Source organism: Hypomesus nipponensis, chromosome 2, assembly GCF_054491055.1.
Source record: "Hypomesus nipponensis isolate SF chromosome 2, ASM5449105v1, whole genome shotgun sequence".
NCBI classification, from domain to species: domain Eukaryota; kingdom Metazoa; phylum Chordata; class Actinopteri; order Osmeriformes; family Osmeridae; genus Hypomesus; species Hypomesus nipponensis.
In genome coordinates this window covers 17,252,138-17,272,116 of record NC_140362.1, presented here as the reverse complement: position 1 = coordinate 17,272,116, position 19,979 = coordinate 17,252,138, and the positions used below count along the sequence as shown (strand labels likewise).

The following is a 19,979-nucleotide window of genomic DNA, read 5'->3' as shown; positions in this document are numbered from 1 at the left end:
GGACTACTGCAACAGCATCTTATATGGCTCTCCAAACACTGTCCTCAACAAACTCCAACATGTCCAGAACTCTGCCGCTCGTCTGCTCACCGCCACCCGCCGCTACGAACACATCACCCCAGTCCTCCAAAACCTCCACTGGCTCCCGGTCAAACACAGAATCAACTTCAAAATACTACTCACCACCTACAAAGCCCTAAATAACCTGGCCCCTTCCTACCTTTCTGTCCTCCTCCCCCTTTATGCCCCTACCCGTTGCCTCAGGTCCGCCGGCGCAAACATCCTAAAAACCATCAGGACTAAAGACCGGACCTGGGGTGACAGGGCCCTCTCTGCTGCCGCACCCTCCCTCTGGAATGACCTCCCTCTCCCTATCCGTCTGGCTCCCAATATAGCACTATTTAAACAATCCCTCAAAACCCACCTTTTCAACCTCGCCTTCACCTGAACATCCCCTGCTCCCTTCCCTCCACTACTGGACTTATATGTTAGTTTTCTTTATAATATTATGTTGTCTGTTTTGTTCAATCCTTTGTCTTTATATTTTACGGTTGTCTTGTTTTGCTTGTACTCATACATGTGAAGCGACTTTGAGTATTAGAAAAGCGCTATAAAAATTGAATTATTATTATTATGATCCCCCACAGAACTCGTCATTGCTGAGCGAATCCTATTTTTAGGAGTCAGGCAGAGGTAGAGGTGCCTAATGTGTGATAAAAGGTCAGAATTTGCACGTAAAATTAGCTCCCATCTGGGGGGCTGACTCACCTGTTTGGGGATGGGAAATGTGTTTACGTGTAAGTCAGTAAGCAAGCGTGTCTTTAAAGGTTCATTAAAAGTGTACACCGAGCAATCGATTTGAATAAATTGTTGTGGCACAAAATAACATGGACGAGCTCACTTGAACTGTTCATGACATATCTGAGTTGTACAACAACACAAGTGGTAAGCACATTAACACGTTACAATAAGGCTTCTGCGAGGCAGTACATAGACCACCAGATTATTTTGCCAGTTTGGAGAATTAAACAAAGCGTTGCTAATTGACATTCCTACGCACAACTTCCTCGACGACCTCGCAAACTCCCAACTCTGCACAAGACCTGGAAAAGCTGCACCCGACCACTTTTCTTCAAGCGTCTCGCGGACGGCCCTCGAGTATGCACGTTGTGTAAGTGTGTGCACGTGTGAGCCACAGCTGCAGCGCGCCCTCCCGTGTGTGGTACCTGTACTGGCCGACTGGGCGGGGTGCTGATGAGCGGGGCGGGGCCCATGGCAGATGCGGCGGTCAAGCTCCTCTCCCTCTCGTCCTGGTAGATGCGGTCCCGCTCGACCTCGGGCAGCTGCAGGAAGTTCTGCATGGCCCGCAGGTTGACCAGCAGTGACTGGGACGCCGTCTTAGGGTCCTCCTCCTTCCGCAGGATTTCTGACAGGAGGCCCTGAGAGAGTAGGAGGGGGGGGGGGGGGTGAACAAAAACAAATAAGAAAGACCACATTTAGTTACTTGACTCAATTACAGAGCCTGACGGACATCATTATATATTATAGTCACCTTTACTGTGCAAACGTCAAAGAGGACGTTCAATGTTATATAACCATGATTGTTGAGCATGTTGCTGAACAAACATTTGAAATATGGACGTCCATCCTCTAGTTTCACACACGTCCAATCCATTTCCAACGTATTCCCATTTCAGTGTTCCCTAGTTCTGCACACCATTTACTTATTGAGCGTCACCCAACATACAGTAGCAATCAGTGTATCCTCTGTTGCTTTTCAATAGCAGTGAATTCCATCATTATGTGGGGTTCACTTTGGTGACTGCACTGACTGGATCGTGGGGAATGTGTGATTGAGGCTTTTCATCGGGTGTTGGACGCACACTGTGAAACCCATCATCTGCCTCTTTTCTATCAATAGGTGTGATTTGGCTTTAAATGAGAATAACATGACAACACTCCAGCACTCCTGCTGAAGAGTTACCGTCCTTTGGGTATAAGTGGCGGAGTGAACAACCACTAAATGGCGTGCACAATTTAACGACAGTTACTACATTTTGTAGAACTGGGGAGTTAATGGTACTGTGCCTGTTTGAATAGGTAAAGCTAACAGCATGCATGCTCCGATACAGACAAGAAATCTGAGGATAAGAAATGCTTGCAGACCAAGGCAGAGAGAGCACATATCACCAGAGCACGGAAGATAGCGCAAAAGATAGGGTCTGTGTATGCGTGCGTACATTTCTGTCTGTGTGTGTATGGTCTGTGTATCCATACAGGCCAAAATGGGAGCGTGTCTTCATGTGTGCGTGGGCGCGTTTATCGTCCCTAGCCATCATCCCTTTCTATCTCCCTAGTCAATCTGCTGCCTCTCCAAAAGCAGGCCACAAAGGAGGCCCGCGCCTTCTCTGCGCACCTCCCCCACCCCCCCCCCCATCCTGACGCCAGCCCCTTCGTGTCACCGCACGCCCCACCTTTTATTAACACGCTTCGACAAGAAGGGAAAACGCACAATAAATAATACAAGGCAGTCTCTCCGACGGCACATCTCTAAATCCTCATATCAACCAGATAAGGGTGCGATTGAGGGGGATTTGCACATTTTCACAAAAACACCACTGGCTGAGGCTATATACTGTGCTGTTTTGGGGTGGGGGGGGGGGAACATGCACCTCTTCCAGTGGATCCTTATCTAAATGTTTTACTTTCGACTTCAAAGCAGCAGAGGCGTAATGAGGTTTGCCGTCACCACCCCCTCGAAAATATGCAGAACGTCTTTAAAGAGACCTTATCTGGAAGCAGGGCCCTCGCCCTTAGAGTGAATTAAATCATGTTTTGGCAGTGGGGCAAGCTTCTTGGCGGACACTGGAGGGGTTAACATGCACCGTTTGGATGATTTGGGAATGTTTGGACCAAACTCACACTTGGTGTGACAAATGTTGATCAGAGTGCTTTAGGGTAAGGCAGCAGGTGTTAGGAATGTGCATTTTCCTGCTTTTTAAGACGCCAAAGCGTAAAGCAGAGTGGGAAATTGTTGAACAGATTGTCTAAGTCAAAGTAAGTCCAGCAGGCCAACTATTAAAAAAAAAGTCTGTAGTCCTTTAACAAAATGAGGTCTGAACTCAGCTAATTGTTTGGATGATTTCAGGTTTGTCTTTCACACAGTTTATATAAAAGGGAATAGAATATGAACTGATAAGCTATAACTCATTATGAATGGACTTGTAAATACATTAGGTGCTGTGCGATATGTTACAAATGTGCTTTTCTCCCTCACCTGTGTCCGGTTGAAGGCCACGCGAGCAAACACAGCCTGCGAGATGCCGGCCCTCTTCAGCTCGTCCCTCACCCACTGATAGATTTCAGAGGAGACTTCTGTGCTGGAGGCCACCTGGGGCTCCAGGGGCTTGGTCAGAGCACTGCGGTTCACTGGCGGGTGGTTGAGGTACTGCTGCGACAGCGACTGCTGCGCCAGCAGACGGTTAACGGCGTACTGCTGGTTGAGGATCTGTGCCATCACAAGCTGCTGGTTCACCAGCTGAGGGCTGATGGGCGTGGAGACCAGGCCTGGGTGGTGCAGGCCAGGGAGCTGGGGCTGCCGGCCCCCTCCCTGGCCCCCGCTGTGGGGGGGTGGCGGAGGAGGGAGCGGGGGCACGGGGGAGGAGGGGGGCTGTTCGGCGGTGCTGCCTGGAATGGGCTGCTGGGAGAAGGTCAGGTGGCTGTGATTGTGGTTGTGGTTGTGATTAGACCCAGGTGGGGATAGGTCCGAGAGGCTGTCCATTTCGGCTGGATGTAGGCAGGGGGGAGGAGGAAGAACAAGGGGGCGGCAAGGACAGAAAGATGGAGGGAGGAGAGAGATGAGAAATGCAAGGAGAAAGAGGGAGATGGATGAAGATAAAACAAAGGGAAAAAAATAGACAGTGTGAATAGAAACAAAATTATTGTTCAAACCTGTTGTCAGTTTATCTATTGCTCATTCACTAGCCACATTAAATAGTCTAAACAACATTCTTGGAAGTTTTGGGTCTGCAAACTTTCCCCTTGACAAAGTTCTTTAGAAGTGCAAATCATCAGGCAAAACCTCCCCTCTCACCACTACTGAGATAACTGGTGTCCTTCTGTTTGGTGTCAGACCTGGCTGTCCAGGCTCTTTCAAAACCTCCCTGATGGAGGCCGAGGATGAAGGCCCTTTTGTGTGACCTGAAACTTCCCACAGCTAGGGCAGCTCTAGAAATTAGTTCATGTCGGTCGCCCAATCATGTGAGCACTAGAAACAAGCCTGGAGTGTCTAACCAAGGTTTGCATGAGAAGAAGTGAGTATGTGTTTGTGGGTGTATGTAGACAAGAAGTGCCTGATAATCTTGAATCGTTCTTTCAGACCAAATTCTAAAACAAGGTACACCATCTAACCAATATGACATTTTTGGGGGACTGTCTGGAGGGGTAAAAAAGACAACGCAGTGTATGGCGGAAGGGAAAAACTGCCGTTTGGACCTTTGGGGAAAATGAATGCATTGCATCGCAGTATTTTTGTACTATTTGTGGCAAAAGTGGTTGTTGATGTTTACTCAGAGTTCGAAGTTCAGAATTTTTAAGAGTTCAAACTGCAATTACATTCACATGCACTCAACCAAGAGACTGCTGTCTTAAAGAAATAACAACATTTTCGGTCAAAATTGTACAGTGTGCAACTGCCTCCACAAAAGAGATTCAGAAAAGCACAAATTGGTGTTAACAGGGAAGAATCTCCAAAGAGCTGAATATTTCAGCACCAGATAAAAGATTAAATACTGCACATGGAATTCCTCCAAAAATACCCACAATAATCTGAGTATAGCTGTGTTTCTTAACTGTCTCTGAACACAAACCCCTTGAACAAGTGTGCTCTATTCAGTATTTGTTGAAACAAATGAAAAAAAAATAGAAAAAAGAAGAAAAAAAAATTGGTAATAATCACATCTCTCCCATAATCCCCGGCATTCCCTGGTTTGACGCCATGGTGTGTCTCTACTTCCTTGTGTGTGTGTGCGTGTGCGCATACTCATGCACACACACACATACACAAACTGCTGGGGGGCACGCTCACAAACACACACAGCATTTCCATGCAAATTGAAAAAAGGGGGTGACAGAAAAGCACGACATGCCCTGGAGAAAAGACAGCCACAGAAGCGGGAGTCCTTGTGTGGAATACAGCCACAAAAGATCCCTGGATTAAACACACAATGGGAATGGGGATGTGGGCTGAGGCAAAGTGAGAAAGAGAAAGAGCGAGAGAGAGGCATCAAAACAGGCCTCTCTCTGCTCTGTGTCAAATACAGGTGCCGATTACTGCACTAGTACTTCATAAGGAGGGGTCAAATTTCCTAGGTTTCATAAGGACCTCAACTTATCTAGCTGTTTGTTTCAAAATAAAACGTATTCAACCCATTGAAATGTAGGTTCCCTATTGGATTTTCTTTCTTTATCACCCCAAGCCATGACGGCTTACCTATATCTTCAATGTACGTGATTAAATATGTACTCTTAGATGACGTGAAACACAAAGGATAGACCATGGTCTATCAGATCTAAAGGCTGGCATTTTCCCAATTCTCCCTTTGCCATCACTGGCATTTGTGGGCATGCATGGCGAGCAGCTTCTCTTCATCAATATTAAGGTTAAACGTGTCACCGCAGGCAATGAGCAGTCACCTGTGGGGTGATTGGGGGGGGGGGGGTCTGGAGCAGGGTGGCATGGTATATTGTGTGCGTGTGTGTTTGTGTGTGTGTGTGTGCCCACAGACGGTCAGGCAGAGCCACGGGACGTACCTAGTGTGTTGGCACGCGGGCTGTCATGGAGGACACACGTCCCCAGGTAGCCCTCTAGCTGGGAAGGTTGGCGCATGCCTGCGCGGGCACACACAGATGGGCACACACACACACACACACACAGATAGGAGAAGACAAACATGGCACAGGTGTGAAGAGAGAAAGAGAGGGTTAAGGCTCGTGAGGTGTGCTTGTAAAGGATAAGAGAGGGGAGGACCAGTGTTAGACCAGGGCTAATTCAAGCACAGGACAGTCCATGCTACCCTCCATACACCACAGAAATCTAAATATCACTTTTCCAAACAAGTAACTTGTGTCCTAAAATTGGATTTACCATAACATACAGAGAGATAGTGAAAAGGGGAAAAAGGTTGCTCGTAGGTGCAAATATATGGTGTGAGTAGTGTATTATCCTACAGAAAAAGTAAGAGACAGTGAGAAAAAAGTGAGAAAAGATTAAAAATGTCCTCATATTATATCTTGACTCATCAGAGTGGGCACTAGCTTCTTGGGATGGTGGGGTTTGTGGTACAGATGATTAAAGCTGATGATGTTAACAATTTCATTACTGCTGCATGATTCATTCCCCATGTCTTGCCTTTATCAAAACAAACATCAGACTTGTGTCTGCAAATATGTAACAGTATCTGAATTATGGGAACCCTAGTTTACTGAAAAGAGTTAGTAAGTTATGATAATACAAAGGGTGCCTTGTTGCAGAAAGTTAACTTTTTTATTGGATTTCTAACTTGATGAAAGCAGGAAAATTGCCATCTTGTATATGGTAATGTAGGGCTGTTTTGGCATCCCCTTTGTCACTGGTCACCCAGACACTCGTCTGGGACAGTTGTTGATTTGCATGAATGCTAAAATGACAATCACACCTTGATGACACACCTCTGGAGAGGTGGTCTCAACAGTTGAAGAGGAAGGTGGACAGAGGAAGACTCTGAAATTATCATTAAAAGTTGTGTTCTTGAAAATAAGGTTCTAAACAGCTTTAAATGTCATGTTTGATATGCTTTTGTTTCTTATTTTGTGTGTTACATTCTAGTAATAATTTTAACACTGTAACATGTACATGTACAGGGTTTACAGAGTTTGTGCCTGCAGCAGATCAACATATGTTTAACATATTCCCTTGTCTTGCAAGGGCACCACTTGGTCTACTGCAGTCTTGATTAATGATCCAATTTGAATTTGTATGCGTTCGACAACTTTTCTGTCACATGACCGGTGTCCCCATTTTAGTCAGGTTTGGGTGTATATAGGAAGAAGTTTTTACCAATCACTTCGAGTTCTGTTTACGATACAGCTCCGGTGCGTTAGGCGCCTAGTCCTCATTGTGAATACCTTTGTTAACCATTGCTCTGAAGGTATGTTTTGTACTTGATGATATTTCATTATCATTGTATTGATTATCTTGCTATTTAGATAATAAACTATTAATGTGTGCATTTTAAAGTTACTTGTTCTCCTTGAAACGTATCTATCAAGCTACGGCGGTGAAAACTTTGATCTAGTCTGGTTGATGCGGCTAACTGATTATAAACATAGACTTTTGGAGTAGGTTTTAACTTAAGGCCTCTGAGTCACTTACAGTGGATCTCCACGCTCCGAAGGAATTTACCGGAGCCTCTGAGTGATCGATTACATATCCTACTAGGTCTACTATGGTTAAAATCCATATTATAGTAGAGATAAACGACTGTTTAGTGAACACGCATACTTTAGGGTCGGTGCTCTGATCAAGCAGACGATTTTTACCTACGTCAGAGTTTCATGTCATTAACTGTTTAGCGCTCAAGGTTACAGGTAACGCACTTGTGCACATTGTCAAAAATTGGAGTCAGATATTAACGAGTCAATTATCTCCCTGAGAATCTAACCAAAGGTGACTTGTGGTTCCCAAGCCAGGGACAAACACCAAGCGCGTCTCTGGCCTTTCGATTCACGGCCTACAGTAACCTAAACAACAGTATAGCCAAAGGCCTTAAAATGGCCTTAGAGTGTACAAAAAAGCAAACTAAGAATGTGTACATTAGTTGTGAAATGTGTAATCAATAGATGATAGGGAGACAAAAAAACCATGGTGGGGTGAAGTGTATTGGAATGTTGATTAGGTGGGTGTGATGAGACAAAGTGTGAGCGTAACATTTTGCGCCCCTCCGTTTTGCTTACCCATCATATCTTTTGTCTTCTTGAAATGTTTATACCAGCGCCCAAATTCCTGACACTTTGCCGCCGACACATTTGCATAGTAAGTGCTGTTCACAATGGAGGAAATCATACTCTGAAAGACAGATTCATAAAGACAGAGAAAGAGAGAGAGAGAGAGAGAGAGAGAGAGAGAGAGAGAGAGAGAGAGAGAGAGAGAAGTAGAGAGAGAGAGATAGAGAGAGAAAGCCTTCAGGATCCACAATCTGGAATATACGGACATACATCAAATCTTGTGAAACATGCACTAACACTTGCTCTTGTGAAAATGAATAAAACATTTCTAGCAAAAGATAATTTAAAGTAAGTCATGCACAAATCTGGTCTTGACTTCCAACTGTGAAATGCAAACAAAAATACTGAAATTGTAAACAGGCCTGTCCCTTTATAACAAATGCCACCAAGAAGAATAGAACTGTTTTTAAAAGCACGCAAATTGTAAAATTGAATTAATTAACTGTTGTTAAATATCAACATGTGAAAGTCTGGCTGTTTTATTTTGTATAACAATATGTTGATAGATACAACTTCCACTGTTATAGAAGCTTGCTCTCTCTTATGTATGTGCTGTTGCCTTCTAACAACTTGCTTTAATATTTCTATATTCCTTTACAATGCACTTCATAAAAATAAAAAAGGCGCGATTTCCTTTTCATTAAAATGAATGTTTTAACACCTTACTGGCCTCCAGGGCGAAGGGCTGTTTTGATTGTTATAAATATTCAAAAGATGAAAACCATCTGTTTTCAAATTACAGGTATGCCGTGTTTATCATTTCTTTAATATGAGCACTTGGGGACTGGAGGAACCTTCTGGCACAACAGCTCTTCCTGCCAGCATTGCACAGTGCCGAATGCAGCCCTGTCTTCTCCTTAGCACAGACACTTGGGAAGTATAAGGAGGAAGCAGTGAACGCCATCGTAGACCAGAAGACTGAACTCCTGACCCCAAAATACAACACGTAGGAGTCTCCTGTTACAGCACCGCCAAAAAACTGTAAGTAATACACTTACAGTTGTATTACAGTGTATTACTTTCCAACTAATACACTTTTACCTTCCAAAAACTGTATCAGTTTTCCAAAAGTCAAATGACTATTTCTTGGAAAGTTGCATGCAAGTATCTAGGATAATGAGCGTAATGAACATATTCCTTTTCAAACTTAGCGTGTTTTATTTACAGTATGTGGGCTAGGCAGAGCTCACCCGAGGCACAGCCTTGGCTCCTTTGCCATCTTTGACACAGATGTTCTAATAAACGCTCCTCATTAATCAGCCCTCTCCCTCAATACATCACTCCTCCTCTCACAGGGGGATGTGTGTGCGCATTTGTGTGTGTGTGTCTGTATGTGTGTGTGCGTGTGGTTGCCTCTGTGGTTTGAATCCTAGCACAAAACACACGGCACATCCACATATAGGCACCCACACACGTCCACAAACACACACACGCGCGCACACACACACCAAATCAGGCAGATAACCAGCTCTGCCGTCATCGTCACACCCGTGGGGCCTCTGCCAGCAGCCATCAACAGGTAGTGTGTGTGGCACCAGGATGTGTTGGTTTGGGCCCTTTAAGTGATAGCCATCTGCAGCACAGGAGCTTATCAGAGTCCAGGATGTCGTGCTTGGCATTATCGGCCTCCAACATCTACTCTGCTCTTCTTGCCCACCCTCGTCAAGGGAAAAAGACACATGACAGCCCGGTTGTAAAGGTGTCCACACACACGTACGGAAGCACAGACATTTTCCACTGATTCAAAATCAGCCAGATATCTTCAGATATACTGTGTGCAGGGAAGGGGTACGGGGATGCCCATTTCACCTCCCACAATATGAGTTCTCTCTCTCCTTAATATCTAACTCGTCATAATTACAGCCATTTACAGCCCACGACATGCTTACAGCTTCCTAGCCCATAGACACAGAAACACACACACAAAATGAGGCCCAACAACCTTAGCTCTGACAGCCTCAGTTGCTGTGGCCCATTCAGAGATGGCATTTGATGGCTATTTGCTGCTATGCAACAGAACAGCTGCTCTGTCAAGTCGCCTGCCTGGAAAAGGAAGGCGGGGGAGCGTGAGGAAGGGGAGTGGGAGGAGGGGGAGTGGGGGCAACAAGGGAGATGAGGGTCCTTTGTTGCCATAGTTTCATCAGAAGCGGGGTTAAGCCTGCTTCCTAGCTGCTGAGCGGGCCTCCTAAATGCTGGAGGAGTTTACCGGACACACCAGTAAGTTTGAGCGAGACCTGCTTTTACACATCCAACATGTATCTGAGGAGACTGAAACTGAACTACGTTTGACGCTGTATCCATAGTATGAGTGAACAATACTGTTTTCTGTCACTGTCTCTCTCCAGGTTCACCTCCAAGCTCCATCCCTTCTTCCGTTATTCTCAGCTAGTCTCTTCGTGGCATTTGTAGGCAAAACACAAAGAATGACTCCCCACAACAAAGGAATGAAACTAAATGTTTGACAAGACTAGGGACAAAAAGGGGCTGTTTTTCAAGGTAACCCCCCTCCCCTTCTTTTAAGCTGGGGTAATTATATCGCTCTCTCTCACACACACACACTTTTTTTCCTCTCTTACTCTCTCTCACATTCGCTCTCTCACTCTCTGGTTTGTTAACCTTTTTTTTCTTTTGGGATTACGCGCCTGAGTATCAAGGAGACACTAATCCCATAAAAGGTGCCAATCATCGCTGCCCTTCTGACACGCCCTTTCCACCCCCAACCCACCCCCATTGGTTATCCACAGCCCTTAAAGCTTAAGAGCGTCGCTGCCTCTCACCTGTTGCCTATCAAACATCTCGGGGGACATTCATATCAAAGACCTTGAGGTACAGTCAAATTGTGAGGCGACAAGACCAGGGTAACACTTGACCCCAACTAACAGATGTTAAACAAATGCAAATTGGACAAGGATCATTCCATGACTCTATCCATGAGTTGACCAATGCAAAGCCCGCAGTATTCCAGATGTCACATAGCCGTCACGTCGGCCAAATAGGGAAAACGACGTTACTAACAGAGGCAGAAAACCGAGTATCTGCCTCTTAAAGAGCTACACATCTATCATAAATGCTCCTCGAACCCTGCACAACACAGACAGAGGCAGCTTGGACTCCCTAACATATTTCTGTTATCAAGCAGATAACATTGAGGACGATTGCGGCCCTGCCTTTAAACTGGCCTGTGTTTGTGTGTGTGGTCGCCCTGGTGGATGGACCCCAGTGTGGCACGGTGGAGCGGTTCACATATGGACCGTAAACAGGGTGATTACGGGGCTGAGGAGGGAGCGCCGGCTATGCTCCGACTGAATGGCACCCTGGGAGTCCTTACATCATCACCACACTCATGCCCGGCTAAACACACAAACACATGAGCGTAGAGAGGGCCTCCGGAAGACCACGCTGTGGTCTATAAGGGACAGCTGATTCCATATTGCACACGTGCACACACATTGCTGTCAGCTAGCGCGACGCGATACATCGCAGGTTCATTCCTTACTGAACTGCGAGCTCGTGATATATAGCGAGGAGTTTGTACAATCCCCAATACACTGCTTTCTTCTGCAGCTGTGGGAGAATACAATCACGCAATGCAATGACAGTTCTCCAAATACGTACATATTTAAATACACACACATTTCAAGGCTATAAGGTGAGAGAAAAAAACGATTTTTTCAGATTGGCCCTATCATTTGGAAGAAGGCAGAGACAGCAACATAAAAGAAAATCTATACAGTCTATGCAGATAGCAGTTACAATTGGAAATTCTATAGCGATGCTCTTTCTTTTCCACTCTATCAAACGGGGCATTTGATAAAAAGGGATGTGGCACTAGTGTAGTTCAGTCAATACGGTAGCTAGTAGTGGTAGACGTTTAGTGGAGGGCTCCAGCACCTGGGATAAGGGACATTCTTTAGCCAGAGAGCTCTGGTTCATGTCTTTGAGTAACTCCTTGAGGGCATTTCTTACTGTAGAGTGGGTCCACTGCTCTGGTGGTAGGTCCTCCAGTTTAGGACAACTGTGAAACAGAATAGAATGGGGGAAGAGGGAGGGAGAGAGAGAGAGAGAGAGAGAGAGAGAGAGAGAGAGAGAGAGAGAGAGAGAGAGAGAGAGAGAGAGAGAGGAGTGAGGTAGGCAGGTAGGGAGGGAGGAGAGAGAGGGATAGGTATGAAAGGAAGGATGGCAGGAGAGCAGTGGGAGAGAGAAAGGGGGAGAACAAACAAGAAGGCGATGAGCAAATGAGAGCGATGAAAAAAACCAGAGAGGGACGCAGAGAGAGAAAGAGAGAGAGAGAGATGAGCACACACAGGGGCCTTGCCTGCTTGCTTTTCCTGCTGCAAGCGCCCCTTCAAGACAGACAGATTTCATTTGGCGCATCAAGCAGATGCATCTGGAGATTGCTCTCTCTCTCTCCCTCTCTCTCTCCCCTCTCTCTCCTGATTGTTCTGATTAGTTAATTACTTTATACAACACATCTGCTGTATTGATGCATGAATTATACATCAGCTGCATGTGGCGACTATTATTTCATGTTACTTCTACCTTCCTGGCTCGATGTGCTCGACGAAACAATTTAAGGTGTTACTGGCTAGATTTCTGCAGCAGTGGGAAGCAAATTACAACAACATGCGGCAAACAAAAACAGGCGGTATTTTACTAACATTCGGTGCGCTTTGGACTAATAATTGTTTTGAATCTGTGGCACGGTTTACGTGTGTGAGGGTACAGCAAAGCTAACATAAAGCCTAATACCGAATGGGGACCCTCTTTAAATGAGACGTTATTAATGAGATGATATAGAAAGCAAACCAAGCTAGTCTCTGGTGAGAGTGCTTGTTCGCTTTAGATAAGCATCTTGTCGTCTGATCAAGTGCAAGCTGTGCACACCTCACTTGCACAGGACATGACGATTTTTCATCTCGCACGGATATTTCAAATTATGGTGTAAAATAGCCATGCGAAATGTGCACTCGGCTTGTGTCCGGCGTTGTGAAGACGGTGGTTAGGGGACTGTTTTTGCGAGGATGTGCATGTATGAACATATCAGTACAGACAAAACAGCAGATATGGAGGGTGAGTAGAAGGTAGAGGATATGAGGATGCATGCCAATGTAGAGGCTAACATCTGCTCATATACACACACACACACACACACACACATGCAAAGGCTTACACACACATCTATGGTTGAGGGTTTGCCAGAACACCTTAAACTGCTGTAGCAGCTCTGCAGCCTCTGGGGAGAGGGAGGAGGGGTGGGGTGATGGGGGGAGGGGTGGTGGGTTTGAGATAGACAGCTATCCATGCAGGCAGACTAGCGTGCCGGAAATAAACACAACCTTCTGTGTCCTGGCTGGTGTGTGAGTGTAGCATGGGCGTGCGAGACAGAAAAATCAGGAAAGAGAGAGGGAGCGAACAACCTGCCTGCTCTCTGAGAGGTAACTGCTCTCAAGGGGTTGCAGTGGCAAAGGGTTGGGGCTATGTGTTTGTCTGTCTGTTTGTGTGAGCGCTTATGTGTGTGTGTGTGTGTGTGTGTGTGTGTGTGTGTGTGTGTGTGTGTGTGAATGTGTGTGCTCATACATGCATGCGTGTGTGTTTGTGAGTGGACGTGTAGTTGTCCCAGCCCTCTGCCTCAGTACCCCTCTCTCTCTCTCATTCCGTGAAACAACTTTCGCAGACTGACATGTAATTGGCATCAATCTAATAAGATGAGGTGTATTGTCTTAACACGGCTGTGCTTGCGGTCCCACGCATGACGACAGTTCCCAAGCACACCGCGTGCCGGTCAATATGTGTCTCATGGTGAACCCTGTGTTCAGCTGGGACGTTTGCGTGGGGCTGAGATGGGTCGGCTGGGAGGACAGCTTACCTGTGCAGCTGGATTTTCAGCGTGACCACGTGATACACATCCTGCAGCATGTCTGCCACGGTGGCGTCCGGCGCGTCCGTCACATAAGACAGCGGGACCGGATTCCACTTGCCCACCTGGATCAGACCTGTAGCACACGCACACACACATTGAATGCAACATCATATGACCAGTTCCTCTTACAGGAGCCTTGAGGGAAAAAAGTGTTATAGTCAACATGCATCGGATGTCTTGGACAGTGATCGTAGAACAGAAGTATTCAGCCCAGGTCACATCAGCTAGAGCAAGACCTCTGCTACAGGAAATCACAAGTTGTTTCATATGAGACGGAATTTGAATTGTTGTTTTTCACCTTTCAATGTTCCAAACATGCAGTGATGAAACATTGAAATGTTTTTGGATGCTTTTAACCTTTTTTTTTTTAACAAACTGGTCTCGAGAATTAAGAGCCCACATATGAGACGCTGGTGGACAAAGTGAAGAAAGTATATTTGAATGAAGAGTGCTGCAGTTTGATGGACAACCTATAATAAAGGCCATTCTGAGCGACACCTTTAAATAGCGCCAGAATGTGTGTGTTGGTGAGCAATTAGCAGCACTGGGTCCCAACTTCCCTCCCACTCCCACTGAGTGTGCGCTTGTGTGTGTGTGTGTGTGTGTGTGTGTGTGTGTGTGTGTGTGATACAGCGAGGGGGCGGAGAGACTCCTGGGGAGACGTGAACATCTCCTGGCCTGGATCAATGTCAGGATAAGTTACCAAGCCTTCAGATCAGCTGGGGTTGTATACGACGGCTGAGCAGCTTAGGGAGTGTGTGTGTGTGTGTGTGTTGGTCACTGAGTGGGTGCTTGTATGGGAGAGGTAGCAAAAGAGCAGTGCACGTCTGTATGTCTGTATGCTTGTTGCTTTACCTTTGGCCTGAGCGGCCGAGCTGTGAGAGTAGCCCAGCGACAGCAGGGCCATCTCAATAAGCTGGTTGAACAGCATGTCTTTCCTGACGAGCACAAACTCGGCATGCTCCTCCTTGCTGTCAAACTCGATGGGGCTCTCGTAATGCTCCACCACGCAGAACACAGGGAGCATGTTGCCTGGAGAGACGCAAAACAGCGGGGGCTCATAAATGACAAATGGTGACCTTCAATATGGGGGGGATTAATATTGCATTTAGCACAGCTGATACAGTCACATAACGCCTTTTATTCATTCACCAAGGAAGCTTCCAGTCAGATTATGGTTGATGGCATTATTAATGGGAATGCAGTTTGTTATTGCATGCCTTTGAGTCATTGGCTGTGGACATAATTGACTTGGTCATGGTTGTCATTGACTGGGAAATGGTACTGTATTTTCTAGATAGCATAGTCAACATAATTTTATTGGAAAAGCAAAGAGCGTAAGGTTAACTTTCCACAAAGCGCTTATTGGCTTGAAAGAGGTTTGTTATTGTCAAGGTTCTCAAAACACAGTATGAATCAAATGCAAACCTTGTTTTACTCAAGATGCACCACTCCAATTCCCTACCATTCACTCCACTCTTGGGTTTACTAGTCTGTGTCAACATCACACTGTCGTTTGGTGAAACGAAGAATCCTTGTCAATAGACAAGTGTTCTGGCTACAGTGTAAATATCAGGCAATGCTATTTAGCTTTGAAAATAAACGCAGTTGAAATTGTCTGCAAAAGTTTTTGTATTAATTGTCTTTGTATTAAATGTTGGGGAAACTTGCTATTTCAAAGCAAATTCATGTAGTAGTCTAGGAAACTACTCAGTTATAACAGTTGCTTTGACTTCCCCCCCCCCCAAAACCATCAATAAATAGGGTAATCACTAACAGATGCCAGGGAATGTGCTGAAGGGCAGCTTTCTCCTCCCTGATCCTAATAGATAAAGATCTAACAATAAAGACTGCTGTGTAGGTTTATTTGGGGATCAATACAGGCTTTGTTTTCTGGGGGCCGAGAGGAGCCCATGGTAAATATTGTCCTGCTCAGACAAAACCCTCTGTGGGCCCAGTGAATACTTCAGCAACGGACGCCTCTGAACTCTGTATACCATTTCCTGTGGAAACACAGAAAATGCACTCGCAGGGAGGACTGTGGCTTCGCAGGTGGCCAAAGGGATTACGACTTAAGGAGGTGAGATATCAATGTTCTGAGCATAACATATGAAGGTGCAGAGGAGGAGTGCAACTGTACAAAACAAACCACTTCCTGGGTCTGTCACTCCAGAGAGAGCCAACAGATGAACGTTTAGAGCTCAAATACTTTCAAAACTAAATACTGTCAAAAACATTACAGATATTTGACTGATTTCAGCTCCCTCCAAGAAGTAATGAAGTTCATTTGGACCTATCATATTATGCATGTGAGGAAGCTGTGTGAGGAAGCTATGTATTGTGTTTATTTCAATGTTAAATACTTTAAGGGCTGAACCGTTCAGCAAACAACAAGGGGAGCAGGGACGATGCAGCAGAATATCAGTCATTCTCTAACAGACCCTGTATAAGTAATGTCTTGGTAAATGCTTCAAGATGACTCAGGTACAGTGAAATTGGTAGGGAGTTTAGGATAAGCATGGGGTTCAAAACAAAGCTGTATGCATTATACTGTAAAAACATGACATTGCACATTTCATGTTCACCAAACACATCATCAACATAAACAACACAAACAAACAAACATTCACACAAACTCCCTGACTGGTGCTACTCACCCCTTTTGTGGCAGGGCTTGAGGAGGTGTCCCGAAGGTTTGTAGGGCACCCCAGAGAGCTTGGCTCCAGTGCTGCCCAGCCGGGCCCGACCCAGGGGACTGCCGTTCTGCTCCAGCCGAGCCAGCTTGGCAGGGGGGGCCTTGGTGTCCCCCATGCTGTTGACCAGGTCACAGTTCTCCTTTCCCAGACATGCCTCGCTGAGATGGTCCATCATTCTCAGCAGCTCTGCTCACTATCACCTGAGAGGGAGACAGGAGGGCCCATAACAAGGGGGTCAGTTGGCATGATTTGGGCAATGTTAAGACTATAACCCTCCATAAGATAATTTAATTCATGTTTTGTTCTGTACAGTAGTTCGATGCCTCCGAAGCATGCCGGATACAACAAACTGTCAATTCTGTTCAGCCTTAACGCTTGAGATGTTTTCACCCAGCATAATGTTTCCATTTTTCTACATATATCTGTCTGTTCCACTACAGATTCCCATGCAGAGGGCAAATAAGTTCATTTTTGTGCAAACACATTCATCTGCACAGAGATTCCACTCCGATGATTACTGTAGTTCACAGCACAAGTCCCTGCCATGGTAAAGGCTGAGAGGGAACAACACTGAGAAATAGTGGAGAACATATTTACTCTGAATCATTTGAGCAAATTACCAAACAGCTCGGAGCGTTAAGAGACATCAAAAGGTACAGGACTCGCAAAGCATTATTTGCTGTGACATGTACAATCTGGCATGCAACTTAACATGGCATAATTCAAATTGTATAGGTTTGGTGAGAGGAACCTTGAAATCAGTCAGATATGTAAACAGCTAAAACAGTTACACCAGTGTGAAAACTTTGGAAGACACAGATATAAAAGTTGCTGACTCATCACAGGCCATCCAAAAGTTAACGTGATGTGAGGAAGAAGAAAGGAACATAGAGGCAGGTCCCACAGAGTGGTTCAATAAAGCCACCCTAAACTGGCATAACATAACAACCACCATCTGTAGTTGATACTTTTTTCCAAAGGACAGTTTCAGAGGTAGATTATCGTTTCAACACATTTCCACACTGGACATTGGGTATTTATGGTATGTTTAAGACATTGTGTCTTAAACAACGAACATAATGAAACCATCTACACCCACAACCCACCAGTTCGCGAACTATGGTGAACTCTCTCATTCATAATATGCAACGAGGCATCAAATTCTCTAAATCGGGGGCATAAGAATCCAAACCGAGAGATGGTTGAAATAGGTCTGTTTTATTGACCTTCAATTTTTTTTCTCTCCAAATAAATCAGTAGGCTATAAGACCAACCTGGAAATCAGCACGTGACCACTCGAAACCATGTAATGCAGTCTTGTTGAAAGTCGACTTCTTCAAGTTTTGCCAGGTAAAAGAAAACTTCAGTGTTTGCAGCTTTAGCGTTCTGAATTGCATATGGGATTCTAAAACACACTAAAATGCAGTGTATCTTCTTCTTTCGAAAGGCGACACGCTGACAAAAATAACAACCCGAGTGTAGTCGAGACAAGACAAGTCGGAAAAGACTGGGATGCATTGATAAGCAATTAAGTCCAATAATGATGTAGGCTATGCTACATAACTGATTCGTTAAACGTTGTAAAAAAACGCATTTTTCCGTCTTGCCGACTAAAATAAGATACCATAACCTAAAAATAACTAATGAAGTGTCTCGAGCATGCCTATTTGTCAACCTACAAGTGCAACGAGTTCTTTTTAGTTCACACTAAATCCACCACGATAAAGAGGCAGTCGTGAATAGCACTATCGTAGGTCAGCGTTGGTTCTATCAGTCCGGGTGTTATGTTTAAAGCATACCGGACGATAAGAGCTGTAGCCTACTGTCCGATCATATTTTGTTGAAATATTCGACATATATCGCATGTAGACCGGGCTCGAAACGATCAAGAAACAATATGCGAAACCCAAACAGGTTTTTAAAAAGTGTCATTCACTTTCCAATGTCGAAAACAGATAAGGATTGCAAAAAATATAGATCAAGCTGCTTGCAAAAGGAGAGGTTCAGTCTGTTCATTTGATATGCGTCCGGACGGAGCTCCTCTTTCTTTCTCTTTCCTCCTCTGTGTCCCCATTAAATTATTAGTTGTATTGACTCATCACTCCCCTTGCTGGTGCTGGCGCTGCCTGTGCTTTCCCTTTCTCCTCCTCATCTCAGAAGGAAATACCCCCCAAACAACCCGATTTAAACCGCATGTCGAGTCGTTTATGAAAGCTGCCCGCCACTACCGATGTCCTGGCGAAGAGGAGAGCCGAAAATAAAGTAAAAAGTGGAGAGAAAACAGAGAGGATGGTGCGATTTCCGGCTGTGCGCGCAGGAATTTTTAATCAGCTTGATTAGAGTGAGGCGGTTCTGCATTTATAACTGAGTAACACACGCACATAGGCTACACACAGGCGCATACACACTCAAGGGGCAATGCGAATGGACAAAATAGCACACATCTAGGATCGTAGACAGTTGAGAAAATAATATAGGCCGATACCCAGTAGATGATAAAACCTTAATACACAATAGAACTCCCATGCCATTTTGAATGTCATGTTCTACGTCAGTGTTCGCCCGTAATTGTCCAAACAATAATATTGGACGTGGACCTCCGTGTTTGTATGAAATTGCATGAACATATTTTACATGATAATTATCCTTATCCTTAACTTTTTCTCCTCTCTCTTGTCTAGTCATGCCAAATCTGACGTTACTATGATTTCATAGATAACAGTGAACAGGTTGTGTATCAACATTTCCTTAAAATGTATGTAACTCACTGGCAGAGAGTTCATGTTTTACCAGTTCGTGTTTCTGATATTCTGGCCTTATTGTGACACTGCTCCAGCACTACACACACACACACACACACACACACACACACACACACACACACACACACACTAACTCGTCAACACAGGTAACATTTAAACTTGTCCCAGTTACCAAAATATATGCATAGTTTTCTAGCCATGCAGTTATTAAAGGATTCCTAATAAGAGACAGGCAAGTGTCCACTGCACACATATGGATATGCAGTAAAAGAAGTCTCTTCAGTTGTGTGTTCAACCTAAAAATACAAACAAATTTAAAATGGATATGTAGGCTATTAGAGGAGTGACAGCTAATGTGTACTGATCAATAACCGATCAACAGAATCATACATATTATCAAGATCAAAACAAGCCATTCCAGTTACAAAAACTGAAAAACAGGAAGCTGACAAAAAGAGAAGTGAGAGTTGGCCTACCTCTACAAACAATAGCATTAACCCCACATAGGGAAAGCACAGTAGACAATGGGTCTAGGCCACCTCAGTAGGTTATATAGAA

The 19,979-nt window shown here is 44.9% G+C and overlaps 1 protein-coding gene across 3 annotated transcripts in view; it reads right to left on the bottom strand.

Moving 5' to 3' along the window:
• The window catches only part of satb1b (SATB homeobox 1b), a 39,140-nt gene extending 20,176 nt beyond the window's left edge, over positions 1-18,964 (bottom strand). The window contains exons 1-9 of one of the 3 annotated variants that reach the window (XM_084708718.1): positions 17,934-18,964; positions 16,621-16,859; positions 14,819-14,995; positions 13,910-14,036; positions 11,935-12,058; positions 7,993-8,104; positions 5,812-5,889; positions 3,278-3,786; positions 1,227-1,439 (exon numbers count right to left, since the gene is read on the bottom strand). In XM_084708718.1, the coding sequence (XP_084564844.1) occupies positions 1,227-1,439; positions 3,278-3,786; positions 5,812-5,889; positions 7,993-8,104; positions 11,935-12,058; positions 13,910-14,036; positions 14,819-14,995; positions 16,621-16,834 (1,554 nt within the window). In that variant the 5' untranslated portion in view covers positions 16,835-16,859; positions 17,934-18,964. The remainder of the gene's footprint in view (positions 1-1,226; positions 1,440-3,277; positions 3,787-5,811; positions 5,890-7,992; positions 8,105-11,934; positions 12,059-13,909; positions 14,037-14,818; positions 14,996-16,620; positions 16,860-17,933) is intronic. The other 2 variants (XM_084708719.1, XM_084708720.1) reach the window with 2 other exon arrangements.
• Between the last annotated feature and the right edge of the window lie 1,015 nt (positions 18,965-19,979).